This window comes from Sorex fumeus, unplaced genomic scaffold (assembly GCF_029834395.1).
Source record: "Sorex fumeus unplaced genomic scaffold, SorFum_2.1 ptg000028l, whole genome shotgun sequence".
Classification (NCBI taxonomy): Eukaryota; Metazoa; Chordata; class Mammalia; order Eulipotyphla; family Soricidae; genus Sorex; species Sorex fumeus.
In genome coordinates, this window is record NW_026606085.1 from 12,967,667 (window position 1) to 12,982,313 (window position 14,647).

At 41.0% G+C, this 14,647-nt stretch overlaps 1 protein-coding gene across 1 annotated transcript; it reads left to right on the top strand.

The window, feature by feature from the left end:
• The first annotated feature begins 1,895 nt into the window (after positions 1-1,895).
• Positions 1,896-3,293, top strand: LOC130024340 (serine/threonine-protein kinase 25-like). Its single transcript, XM_056115057.1, is given in 1 exon segment — positions 1,896-3,293. A coding segment is annotated over 1 exon segment (1,053 nt). The 5' UTR covers positions 1,896-1,970; the 3' UTR covers positions 3,024-3,293.
• The last annotated feature ends 11,354 nt before the right edge of the window (positions 3,294-14,647 follow it).

The following is a 14,647-nucleotide window of genomic DNA, read 5'->3' on the forward strand; positions in this document are numbered from 1 at the left end:
ATGGGCTAGAGAATAAGAGGTCGTGGTGGCGTGCTCCAGGAAATATTGCATAGCTCTCTTCCAGGAGCTTTATTTTATAGTCTCTGGATCTTGGCCATTGATGAGATTACATGGCGCCAGGGGCAGTTTTCGGGTGTGAAAGCCAAGCTACTGGAAAACTGAGAAGCTGAAAGAAGGAGACCCAGTCCCAATCCGAGCAGGCTTGGACATCTCAGCCACAGGCCCTGCATATCTGGGTTCCTCTATCAGCTCCTTCATGGGTGAACCTCATCCGGGTGTGTGGAGAGTGGCCTTGAACATGGCTGCAGCTGAGTTTTGGAGGTTTTCAGCTGCCAGGATTTTCTTTGGGAGAGGAGGAAAAGTCAACTCACCCCCCTCCGAGGTGCCCTGGTGAAGACAGCCTGGCGTGGGGTCAGGAGATTCTGCCTCTGACACTTTCTTAATGATTACAACACCATTTCTTCTATGAGTCATTAATTATCATGGCATTTACTGGGAAGAAAACTATGTTGTAAACAGATAAATAAAGAGGTATAGGATTAAGGAGAATAAAACTTGGACCATTCTATCCTGAAGAGATTAGAGAAGGTGTCTAAAGTTGGAAACAAATTTGATTCGAGATGAGCAGTAAAATTTAGCTATTTAGAAAAAGTAAGAAGACATTTTTGGCAAAGGAAATATTACATATCTTTTTAAAAATTCTACTGAAATGTGAAGCAGCCCTAAATATACAGCAAACCATAAGCACATTTTTATCTTCCATTAAATCATGGAAGAATTGTGGGAGTTGGGGCTGAAGAGCTGCTAGTTATTAAAATTTTTGTAACAATTCTAAAAAGTATGGCCTTTAAAGTTTAGATAATGGGCACTGAATATTAGGATAAAGTATTAAAAATTGTCAGTAGTAAATTTTAGATTATTCATTCCAGGAAAATTATAAATAGGAATTCAAGTGGGAAAAGATTGTAGCTGATGACCCAAAAAATTTGATGAAGAGAAATGGGTTAAAATAAGGGAGAAATACAAAATTTTAAAGAATCAAGATGAAAATATCTTGATTAATTGATTTCTTCTCTGCTTTAAAAAAATCTCAATGAATGATTAGTTCTATCCACCAAGTCAACTGAAATATACAAAAAGATTGTGAGTACATTATTGGCTAGAATTTATGGTGCTTATGGGATATCCACAATGAGGAGTTTAGCAATATCTAAATGTTTAATACATAAGGCAACATGTACATTAGGCAGTTAGGAATTTAATCAGGATGGGAGACATTCAGATTTGAAGCTCATTATTAGTGGCAATAAAAAATATTTAGAGGGCCAGAGCAACAGCACAGCGGGTAGGGCGTTTGCCTAGTACACAGCTGACCCAGGTTCGATCCTCAGCATCCCATATGATTCCTCAAGCACCGCCAGCAGTTAATTCATGAGTACAAAACCAGGAATAACCCCTGAGCATCGCTGGATGGGACCCAAAAAGAAAAAAAAAAAAAGAGAGAGAGAGAGAGAGAGAGAGAGAGAGAGAGAGAGAGAGAGAAACCTTAGAAATATCAACAAGCTCCCGAGTCACTGTCTTAACTGAGTTACTTAATTTTCAAGCACACGAAATGGGAATAATGATAGTAACCACTACAATCTTGGTTGTTCGGATTATAAGATTTCTTATCTTAGACAGATAAGAAATGTGACTGAAATGTGAGGAGTATATTATTGTCCTTGAGAGCTGTATTAGTATACATGGCAGCTGTTTATTTAGAAATGTACTGTTCTGAACGAGAAAGGTTGGCAATGAGGGCTAATATGTTTGGAAGTATGTCATTAACATTCATGAACTTTGGGGGACAAAGAGAAAGCATAGCAGGTAAAGAAGGCACTTGGCAGGCCGGGTGGAGCCCTGCGGAGTGGACTGACGCGTTGTGGCGGGTCCGCGTCGCTGGTATCGTGGACGTCCCAAGCAGTGCAGACATGGCTCACCTTAGGGGCTTCGCCAACCAGCACTCCCGCGTGGACCCTGAGGAGCTCTTCACCAAGCTCAAATGCATCGACAAGGGCTCATTTGGGGAGGTGTACAAAGGCATTGACAGCTGCACCAAGGAGGTGGTGGCCATCAAGATCATCGACCTGGAGGAAGCCGAGGACGAGATCGAGGACATCCAGCAGGAGATCATCGTCCTGAGCCAGTGCGACAGCCCCTACGTCACCCGCCACTTTGGCTCCTACCTGAAGAGCACCAAGCTGTGGATCGTCACGGAATACCTGGGTGGTGGCTCTGTGCTAGACCTGCTGAAGCCAGGGCCCCTGGAGGAGACCTACATCGCCACTATCCTGCGGGACATCCTCAAGGGCCTGGACTACCTGCACTCGGAGCGCAAGATCCACCACGACATCAAAGCTGCCAACGTGCTGCTCTTGGAGCAGGGGGCCGTGAAGCTGGCCGACTTCGGGGTGGCCGGGCAGCTCACGAACACGCAGATCAGGAGGAACACGTTTGTGGGCACTCCCTTCTGGATGGTCCCCGAGGTCATCAAGCAGTCTGCCTACGACTTCAAGGCCAACATCTGGTCGCTGGGGATCACCAAGGGCGAGCTGCCCAACTTGGACCTGCACCCCATGTGCGTTCTGTTCCTTATCCCCAAGAACAGTCCGCCCACCCTGGAGGGCCACCACAGCAAGCCCTTCAAGGAGTTCGTGGAGGCCTGCCTCAACAAGGATGCCCAATTCCAGCCCACGACCCGGGAGCTCCTGGAGCACAATTTCATCACGCACTACACCAAGAAGACGTCCTTCCTCACCTAGCTCATCGACCGCTCCAAGAGCTCGTAGTCGGAGGCCCACGCTGAGGAGTCCAGCTCCGAGGACTCGGACATTGACGGAGATGCTGAGGACGGGGATCAGGGTCCCATCTGGACCTTCCTGCCCACCATCCGGCCAGGTCCGCACAGCAAGCTGCACAAGGGGATGGCCCTGCTCTGCCCCCAGAAGCCCACAGAGCCCGTCAAGCGGCAGCGGCGGTCCTAGTGCCTGTCCACCCTGGTCCGGCCCGTCTTCGGGGAGCTCAAAGAGAAGCACAGGCAGAGTGGCCGGGGAGTGGGAGCCCTGGAGGAGCTGGAGAACGCCTTCAGCCTGGCCGAGGAGTCCTGCCCCGGCATCTCCGACAAGCTCATGGCACACCTGGTGGAGCCGGTGCAGAGGTTCTCTCACAACAGAAACCACCTGACATCCAGCCGCTGAGACCAGCCCAGGAGCAGGCGGTGCAGACGGCCCGTGGCCGCGCTGTGGGTGGCAGCCCCCCGCGGGCTGGCCCTCCACAGCCGTGGCCCCTCGGACCTGGCATCGGTGGCCAGGGGTTCTGCCTGTCTCCACTCGCTGCCCGTGACCGTGGCCCTGCCTTGTGTGTTGGATCAGGTCCGTGTCCACGTGCGTGTGCTGGTTGGCCGTTGCTTCCTAAGGGAACTGAACCTCACCCCTCGGTAGCCTGGGTCTAAGGTGGTAGTTTCCTAGAACACCAGAGGCGCTTTCCGCTCTGAATAAAGACCTGAATGGGGGGGGGGGTGCAGAATCTTCCTTTGAGCTAACAGCCTTAGGAAACAACAGAATAGGAACAATCAAAACCAGAATTGAGGACCACCTCTTGGAGCCAGAAGGCTTTCTCCCGACCCAGAGCAGACTGGCCATAGGAAGCAGGGTGCACCCAGCAGAAGAGCTGAGGGGGTGGGGGTGAGAAGGGAGGGGCAGAAACTTCGAGGGCACGTTAGTAGGCTTTCCTCAAATGACCTTGAAACTCAGAAGACTCATTCCTATCTTATAGCTCTGTGCTCCTTAAGATTTGAATAAGGTTTTAAACAGTCATGATACCTATAGACAGAGAGAACAAAATCTCCATTCAACTCTGTCTAATCAGCAAAAGCAGCTACCTAATACCCTCCAGTGCCTTGGGCAGCCTCCCAACAGCTAAAACTCTGCACTTCTTTACTTCGCTTTCCTGCTTTAAAAATTCAAGCACATCATCACTTACAGTTGAAAATGCCTGGTAAACCCATTGGGGAAATGTCTCAAAATGAACAAAGAATTAGTCTTAACATTAGCATTACAAGAATGACCCTTATGAATTTGCTAATTATTTTCCCTTCTGTAGATATTAACAAGGTCTTTTATCTACATTTGCATTTACATATGCTCATAACACACTCATTTGTGTTTTTTGCTTATAAATCATTGCTTCATGACAAACCTCCTAAATAATTGAACAGACTCACTCCAGAGAGTGTAAAGCCAACCTATTCACACCCTCTCCCACTTGCCACCGAGATACACAGGAGAAAGAAAAACACATCAACTCAAAGAGGTGATTCGGGAATCTAATTGTCAGTCCATTTCTGTTGCCATAAATTGAGATTTGCCTGGGCATCTTGCCATATTTTTATTCAATCTTCTATCCCTGCGTTCAGTTCTATTTTCCATTTCTATCATTCAAGTGATGTTGATTTTGTTATGACTCTGGAACAAACTTGCATATGTTTTATTGCTTTTAAAAAATGAATGTGATGTTTTTCCCTAGCGAAGGGCTATAAGAAGCAATAAATTTAATAGCATATCGTTCTAATAATAACTGGTGACCAAGAATGCTGACCACAAGACTGAGTGCTCGTAGATAAAATATATATGTATATATATCCTCTAATATTTTCCTTAGGATCAATTATAACTAAGTCAGCTCTAATTATTTATTGAATAAACATTTATTAAGAATTTAATAAATTGCTAGACCCTGGGGATCTCTGCCTTAAAGATGATACTAAATGCTACGCTGGGCTCTGATGACTTCCAGTAAATTATATAAGCAACAGAATGCTTTGTTTGGACTGTACCCAGTGGTGCTTGGGGGAATCACTCTTGGCAGGGCTCGCAGAGCTATTTGGGTGCCGGGAACTGAACCCAGGTCAGCTGCCTTCAAGGCAGGCAATCCTACCAGTTGTACTATCACTCGACCCACAAAAAAAATTCTGGTCATTAAACAACCAAGGGCATCACCAAATCACAAAGTACAGTGTCAGTCAGAATGCAGAGGCTGGTATCCAAGGGGCTAATAGTCCTGGCAGATGCGAGAAGGCAGCTGGTGACAGGAGGACAATATTAGGCCCAAATGACTGGAAACACAGGAAAGTGTCTCCATTCCAGTTCTGAGGTCAGAGGCAAAGCCTGGGATGTGCCCAGCAAAGACACTGTCCAGCAAAGGCTACATTGTGGAACAGAGGAAGGTTACACAGAAGGGCACAGTGCCAGAGGGCAAATGAGGAGGTGGGGTGACCCGACCTTCCTGAGGATCTCCAATATTTTTTTAAGACATTTTGTTTGAAATCGCTCCGGTTTGAAAAGTTTATAAAACCCTTTTGTTCTGTTCTCAGAAATTCACATAATCTTCGATCCTCTAATGGTGTCTAGGCAATAAAACTTACACAACAACAATGATCATTATTCCCTGAAAAATCAACCCCACCTGCAAGTGACTTCACGGAGCAGCTCTAGGACCACAAGGAGGAGTGGGAGCTCAGTGCAGCCCACAAAATCAGAGAAACCCCGAAGCTAGACACAGTCCTACCACTCCCCGTTACCTTCTGCAAACCAGCCCTTCCTGGCCATCTAGGAGAACACCAGGTAATAGAACATGTTTGTTAGTGTATCAGACTTTCTCACATCTTGCCTTAAACATAAAATGCTTTGTGGTATCTCTAGATAAGTTTATTAATTTTCTTGTAAAGAAAGTAACTTCTATTTTCAAGTTTAGTGCAATAACACTGAATTTATGGATGTTATCTTTGGATCCTATGGTGGAGGGAGAGAAGATGATTTGTACTTCTATGATTCTATGCAATATGACAGTCATTTTGGAAAAGAAAGGCTGTACTATGTTTTCATTTTGGGAGCATAAATTTCTTTATAAATATATTTATTTGATTTTCAGTTATAAAGGAGTGATCCCAGCAATATGAGGATAAAATTTTAAGAAAATTTTTACACTCTATGAATGAATTTCATATCTATCATTGAAAGAATTCTGTTATTGAAAAAATTTCATGCACATCAGTGTCTTTTGCTGCAAGAAACATAATTGTACTTTAGTTAATTTATTCCTGCTCTGAAAAAGTAGTGAAATTAATTCTAGTACAGAATACAAAGTTTCTTTGTATTTGTTTTGTGATTGAGCAAAAATATCTTTTAAAGAAGACGAGTTCCCAGGGTTGGCCTGGGACAGTGACTGGGCCAAATGCCTGGGACAAGTCGGGTTCCACTGTTCTCAAAGCTGAAACATACAGCAGCATTCCTGGCATCAGAAGCAACTTTATCTTCATCACAATTTTATGTTTCTGCCTGTGTGATCAGGATGATCTTTACTCATCCTTATTCATTTATTCTCCACATTTCACATGGGAAGTGTGAATTTGATCCCTGTTCTGCATTTGATACTCTTGAAAGATTTTTACCTGAACTGTTCAGGTAGGTAATTTTTGTTTAAAATGAGGATTTCCTTCTGATGTTACTAAAATGCTGCATTTTGTATTGTTCAGGAAGGAGTGGGACTTTGCAATCCTCTTGCCCCAAGGCCACATGCCTTGTTCTTTACTTGTGGAGAGATCCGAATGCGTGCTGGGAACTGAATTAGTCAGGATCATACCCAGTCATTAAGTTGAACTATTATTATTAACCAGAGTTAAGAAACAAGGGCTTCTGCCTCCAATTCTCTTATTGCAGTGTCCGGGTTCTGTTCCTCTCCGCAGGCAAGTGCGGCAGTGCAAGAGCTTGCTAAGGGTTATAGGCTTAATTAGTGGCATTTTTTTTTTAATCTGTGATTAAATGCTTATGTGGACCTGAGTACATTAAGAGTTCATCTATTCCTTAGATGGTAAGTAAGTTAAGGGAAGAGGCCTTTCGCCCTAGGAAAGTGTGCCTCCCACGCCTTTGAATAATAAACTTTCCACATTTACATATAAACCTTCCACCACAAATACAGAATCGGATGCAGATTCCTTGGGCAATGTGTGCTGAGCTCTGAACAGCTCTGGGCAGTGAACTCTTGGACAGCAGGGATTCTCTCTTCCTCAGTTTTATGCCAAACTATACTTTTTCTCAGCTTACCCAGAAATAGATGAATGATGCTAAAGAGAGCTGAGTCCACAGATGAAGTTAAGGGCTACTACAGCTACACAGCTGAGTGGAATATCTGCTCTGGAACAAACCACAAGACCTCTTTTTTCATTCTACTGATCACTTCACTTAATCACTTAATCCCCGTTATTCATCGATTTACTCGAGTGGGTGCCAGTAACGTCTCCCTTCATCCCGGTTGCGTGCTAGCGTAGCCCAATGGTATTTGTTCGTTCTAGGAACATGCAGAGCCTCAAACTGATCATTCAGGGTCTTGACGAAGAAGTCTGACCATCTTGTAGGTGGGCGTCCACGTGATTTTTTGATGTCCCGTGGAATCCAATCAGTAATGGCTCTAGTCCAGCGGTTGTCTGTAAACCTCATTACGTGTCCAGCCCATCTGATTTTTGATGTCTTGGCAAATGAGACAGCGTCCCTGATTCTTGAGTGTTGACGAAGATCAGAACTCCGGATTTTATCTCTCATTTGAGTGAATCGTGATATTCCAAGCATAGCTCTTTCGATTCCTCTTTGAGAGACATTCTACTGATGAAGACAGAAATATCAACAATAATACGGGATCAGGGCAACAGCTCAAAGGGATGGGCACCGGCCTTGATCAAATCCCAGCCCCCGTACAGTATGGCCTTCCAGGTACTGCTGGGGTGACCCTGAGCACTGAACTGGGAGTAGAGCCTAAGTACCACCAGGTGTGGCCCAAAAGCCAGAAAAAAAAAAAAGGAATCAGGATTTAACCAAAGATGACACAGAGCTATGTTTGGGAACAAAGGCCTACTGTAGTTCTGGCATCACTTGGCATAAGCCCTGACCTTGTTTGTTCTCTTGTAGAGTTGCTGTTTGATAGCACATGATATTAGCTCGCTCTCTCTCTCTCTCTCTCTCTCTCTCTCTCTCTCTCTCTGTATTTCCTGTACATTTTCTTAGAAAGGTATATGCCTCACTATCAGTTCTGGATATGCTGTAATTTAAGTTGAACTTTAACTTACTTGTATCATTAAAGCTGTCACTTGGGGGCCAGAGAAATACAGCAGGTATCGCACTGACCCTGCACATGACCGACTATGGTTTGTCCCCAGCACTACATAGGGTCTCCTGAGCCCTGCCAGCAGTGATCCTTGTGTGCAGACAGAAGTAAGTACTCTACACTGCAGGTGTGGCCCAAAACAAAGAAACAAAAATCAGTAATTTGATCTGTCCCACTAGTCTCACCTCAGTTTGGCACAGAGAAGTCAGCTTCTTTTACTGTATGTCATTCTGAACTTTGTTCAGACTTTCAGTCCAAATTCTTTTTTTGTTTTGGAGCCATAGCTGGTAGTGCTCAGGGCTTACTCCTTGCTCTGTGCTCAGGAATCACTCCTAGTGAGCTTGGGAGAACATATGAGATTCCATGGATCAAACCTGGGTTGACTATGTGCAAGGAAACGCCCTATCCAGATCCCAATTTATTCTAAAGGGTCAATATAACAAATGCCCCAATTATAATAGAAGGGACACATCTAACCCATGTTAAACCAATACCTGCCTTCCATAAATATATGTATGCACATATCAAAACTATTCCAGCATTTCACAAAAGTAAAATATCACAAATGAACAGGAAACAATTCTGCATTTGCTGCAACAATAGATGTGGGTGACAATACATACCAGCTTATGTTAGCTCATGAAAATTCTTACAATATTTAGTTATCATAAGCAATATATTGACCCCTTTTAACTTGAATTATGCACTCAATGAATGAGTCCAGAATGCTGAATGAAAATTATACCGATATTGAAGAAATACAGAAAAAGGACAGTACTTTCTCTTCCTTTCCTTCTAAAGAACAGTACTGAACAATCTTCAACTAATCAAACATTCAGTGTGCTCCAATGTATGTCATATATACTTACTGAAGTGTTCACAAAGTTTGTGCTTAATTATTAATGTTTTCAAAGGCAAATATATTGCATAAATTGGACTGCCCTCTGCTGCGTTAGCAAATACTCAGAATTCAGCAGTTTAGTATATCAGGAGTTTCTCATTGATCAAAGCGTGGTGGCCATGAGACTGTTTCAGAAATCTGTCCTTTTTGTGGCGATGACTCAACAATCCACCTCCCCTCAGCTCCATGGAAATGTGCCCTTCCTCTCTGCAGAGCACAGGGGCGGGAGCTGGAGGGCCTGCTGCCAGCAATGACATGCTCTAGGCTCCCACGGCCTGAGCTACTTCCGCTCACAGTGCACTATTGTCACGAGGCTTACAACTCAGTCTAGCTGCAGGGAGATTTTTCTCTAGCTGGAAGGTGAGGGAAGCTGAATAGAAATTAATAGGATAGACCTTGATACATAATGAACATGTGCGTGAACACAGTTGAGTAGGGGAGCATTAACCAACAGTTTCTTGCCAGTTTCCAGGTTGACTGTCTTCCTCCTTCCTTTGAGTGGGAGGTGGTTGGTAGGAGTTTCTAAGGAAACAATGGTGGGACCTGCACTATAGTAACTGACAGATAAATGTATAAGTGCTGAGGGAGAGACAGAGTTGGTATTCCTGATTTTAGTAACACATAACTAAACCTCTTTTAGGGCAGAATTTTAAATATATTTGATTTGTAATTCATTTTATAGCCAAGTCTTAGGAGTTTGTAATTCAGATGACTAGTCTCTTGGAAGATTCATTGTGTCTGATAAAATGCAATAATAGTTTAGAATGATATGTTAGGTTCATTATTTACCGGTGTTTTTTCAGGCTAAAGAGCAAAGCTAGTAAATTTTGCTACGGCATATAATCATTTTTTGCAGAGTTGTTGAGAGATAAGAATATATGTTTTTAATACAGCCTTGTCTAAAACTTATCTATTGTGTAGTGTTGGGCATCCCATATTTATAATGATTGCATTAACATTATCTTGGAAAAATGGACCATTATTCAAAAATATGCCTGGCTTTCTCTTTTGGGTGGAAGAGTGCCTATTTAGAGTTACTTAATTTTTGATAGAAAATAATAATCCTGGAAAATTAAAGTACATAGATTCTTCAAATTTTACAATACCTATCTTGTAGTTTTCATCTTTAAGTATTTCACACTTAAATGTCAACAAAAGGCCTACTTTTCATGTGTTTTGTCTACTATGCTATTATAAATTTGAGAATTTTATTAAATTAATAATATTATCTAAAATGGTGTTTTCATAAAATAAAATGATGACATGGTTTTTTAAAAAATCAGGATTATATATGTCTGGATTCTGTACAACATTGTGAATTTTTTGCCAAATATTGGAAAATAAACCCAGATTAGTTTAATTGAAACTATAGTACACAAATAAAAAATATAGATTTTCTACATACTCCTTTTCCAAAAATGCTTTTGCTTCAAATAAATATCTCATTTCATAAACCATTGTTTTTGATTTGCTCTGTTTGTGAGATGTTTCTTTATATGGAACAAAAATTTGTATTGAAACTATAATGAAGGGGAATTTTATAATGTTTGCAGGGTAGTTTCTACTTTTGTACATAGTTGGTACATTCCCTGACCACTACTCCATTGTTATAGCTATCTATAGCCCAAGTTTAACAGCAAAAAAAAAATACAAAATTTAAATTATGATTTTGTATTTGTATTTATGACATCTTACTATCTAGACTCTTGGAGAACCCGCAAGCTACCAAGAGTAACCTGCCCACATGGCAGAGTCTGGGAAACTCCTCGTGGCATATTCAATATGCCAAAACCCAATAACAATGAGGGGTCTCATTCTGCTGACCCTGAAAGAGCTTTGAACGTGGCACTTTCCAAAATCTCAGGGCTAGGACAAAGGAGACGTTACTGGTGCCTGCTCGAGGAAATCGATGAACAACAGCATGACAGTGATACAGTGATACAGTGAAATTATGATTTTAACCATCAAATTAAGAAACATTATAAGTATTAAAATCATATGGAGCCTCAAAGGGTGGCTTATAAGGATGGCATAAAAAATGTTCAGAAAACTTGACATCTCTCTCTCATGTTTGCCAGTCCATGAATTTGAGCTCATACACAAAACTACTAAGAAATTTATTGACACAAAGATCGACAGAATTTAATGCATAACATTTGTTTGTTCATCTACCATTATATGTGTGTATGTGTGTGTGTAGGTTGGGGGGTTACTGAATGGTTCTAGTATTCCTTGTAACATGAATGATATGAACAAATGTTAATAGCTGTGTTGCATAGCCAACAACATGTTTATAATATTTGTTTGGATGCCTATAAAATAAACTTCCCAGCAGTCAAATGTTTAATGTCAGATACTTATAATAAAAAATCTTAATGTTAAGCCCTAACATGACCAGTAATAACATAAATTTTAGTGACTGAATATAGTTTAATATGTGCATAGGCTATAATTTACTTGAGTATATATTATAACTGGATGTTAACGTTATTTACTTGGCTTATCTCATTATAAAAACTCTTAGATGAATATCATAATACATGAATCTTTGCCTTCTTGTATGATTAGTTCTTCACGTTAATAGTCTGGAAGCCAATATCAATGTGAAGTATGTGTTTGTATTTGACATTTAAAAAATCTTGACAAAATACACCCAAAGAAAAAAACATGTATTTTCTCAGAATAGAAAATTTGCAAAATTATGTAGTAACAGATGTCAATTAGGACAGAGCTCCAGGAATCTTCATGTCGAATGTGGGAATGTAAAGTACATCTAGCTGCTTAATAGATCAATCATATGTGTACTTAGGTGAAATTAAAGTGTATAAGCCATAATTCAGCAATTATATGTCGTATATTAGGTTTTTCACATAATGTGTTCTCTCAGGTGCAAGGCACTGCTTCAGAGAAAGATGGGATATGCTTCAATACTGAGAAAATCTGAATGAGATTTACATATGGAAACTCAAGTATCTTTAAAAATGTTCATATTTTTAATATCAAATTCCACTGTATAATCATGTAGCTACACTTACCTATTTGGCATATATACACAAAATAATTTTTCATATGATTTAATAATAAATGATTTTGTTAGAATTAGAAGTACATAGGTATTTAAATGGGTCTCTATAATAAAAAAATGAATCAGAGAAACATTAAAGACATTGTAGAAAGGATGATGGATATGATCATATGATAAATGAAACCCTACACATCTAAATCACAATAAAAATTAAGGAAATTGAGATTGAAGACAAACAGAATGTACTGAAGCAACTTTAAGTCACTTGAATATCTGTACTTCGCATTTTACTGAGTTCTAGCCATTGTATCTTTAGTCCTAAGGCTGGAGATTCTGAATATGTCATAGCTTACTTGCTATGGTAAGTAGAATGTTTCTTTCGAGTTTTAACTGACAGAAACAAAACAAAAATAAATTTGGATGTTTATTATTTTTTTTCTACATAAAACTAGTTTCCAGTTATCCAAGTGTGCTATCAAGCCTCTGTCTCTTTCTACTTCTTCTACCAGTGTTCATATTATACATGGTTGTCATACTTTGTTATGGAACTCATGATAACTGAAGGGTTTTAGTCAGCATTCCCCAAAGTAAAAGAGCTCATTAGATCTATCAGTCAGTAAACTCGAAGCCCAGAAAACCCATAGAAGCTACAGTACTGGTCGAAAAGTCCATGCTAGAGAAAGAGAGTACAGGGGCTGAGGCAACTTAGCATGTAGCCAACATGGGTCTGGCTCCTGCAGCACGTGGTCCCACCCAGCACTGTTGAAACAGAGAGGATGAAGGCCAGTTACCACCCATCTCTTGGAGCTGGAGAGACTGTATAGCAGACAGGCACTTATCTGGCACACAGCTTACTTGGGTTTGATCCCTGGAAACCCATATGGTCCCTGAAGCCCACCAGGAATGATCCCTGAGCAAAGAGTCAGGAGTACTGAGTACTGCTGGGTGTGGCCCTCAAACAAACAAAAACAAAACAATCCCCCTCCTACCCTGCCCTGCCAACAGAGCATCAAGTAATTGTTTGATTACTTCTTTGCCCTGGATGTGTTTTGGGGTATGTTGCATAAGAAATAGAAAGATACACTTTTAGTGTTCATTCCTCTAAGTCCAGCTGGATGATTTCCCAAACCTCAGTGACTTTTACTTGCTTGCATGTGTGTGTGTGTATGTGTGTGTGTGTGTGCGTGTGTGTGTTTGGTCACACCTGGCTGTGTTTAGGGCTTTCTCTATGCTTTGTGATCAGGGATTACTGCTGGCAGTGCCCAGGGAACCAAATGGGGCACCCAGGATGGAATCCAGGGTATATGCAGGCAAGTGCCTTACTTGCTGTACTATCACTCCCTCCCACAACTTCAGTCTTCTTATTTTGCTCCAACTAGGGCCTGAACAATAAGTGAGGGAGTATGAGTTTGGTATAGGAGTTTGGTATAAGAGTTTGTCTGCAATCTTGATCTAGGTCATTTGTCCCCTTCACCCTGTTAATGATTAATGTTTTATGGTTCTGAGTTCTCTACTACGAGGTTCCCCAATCTGTCTACCACTATCTGGGAATTGCCTCCAAAATTCTAAATCTCTGGGACTTCTGGTGCGTCCTCGGTCAGAATGAAGTCCCAAAATCACAGTATTCTCAAGAAGAAATGTAGGGTCATAAAAAAAATTATTGGAAGGACATTGGTAAGGAACAAAAAAAATAAAATATTATCCTATTTGTCTCTAATTTCTCTCCTACATGGAAGTTGCTGACTTTCCAAACAAGCTATGCCTTTAGTAAGAAATAACTCGATCTCCTGCCACTAACCCTGGCCTCGACTTCACAATCTCTCCCACTGAATGATTGGCTCACTAGGTTTCATTGTTCTTTAGAACAAAGGGCATAAATATTTCATTTTTTTCTCTAAATCTACTCAAAACATTTCATCTGTTTAGAGCTCTATCATCATCACAGTCTCGCCACGGACATGCAGGCACTGAAAATAAACGTGAGCACAAGGGTTATTTCTGACCTCATTTAAATTTCACATATCTAGCAGAGTATCTGATATTAAGTAGGCATTCATTAAGTAAATATTCATTGAATAACAATTGAATGATCGTATCTTTGCATCCCTTCAAGCAAGAATAAAAATGTCAAGGAGACGGGTTAGCTCTTAAAAATTACCTGTTGAATTGAGTCCATTAAAAATCCTGAGCTATACTTTCTTTTCTTCTTAGACTTATGAGTTAACTTGTGATTCTTTTGTAGATTCTTATATCTACATAAAACAAGTCAAAAATTGTTTATTTTGAAGTTTAATCTCTATTCAATAAAAATCAACACAAAGAATATTATAGTGGATGGAAAGCTTCCTGTGCTATTGATTGGTTGTGCAACTGGATAAACACAATATGGAATGTTTAATGACAGAAAGAAAAATTCAGAGTAGAAAAAGACATCTAGCCCAGTTCTGTTTTGAAGTTATTAATATCTATTGCCTCCATGACCTCCAAGTCTAATATGACTTAGAGGGCCTGAGAGATAATACAGCAGT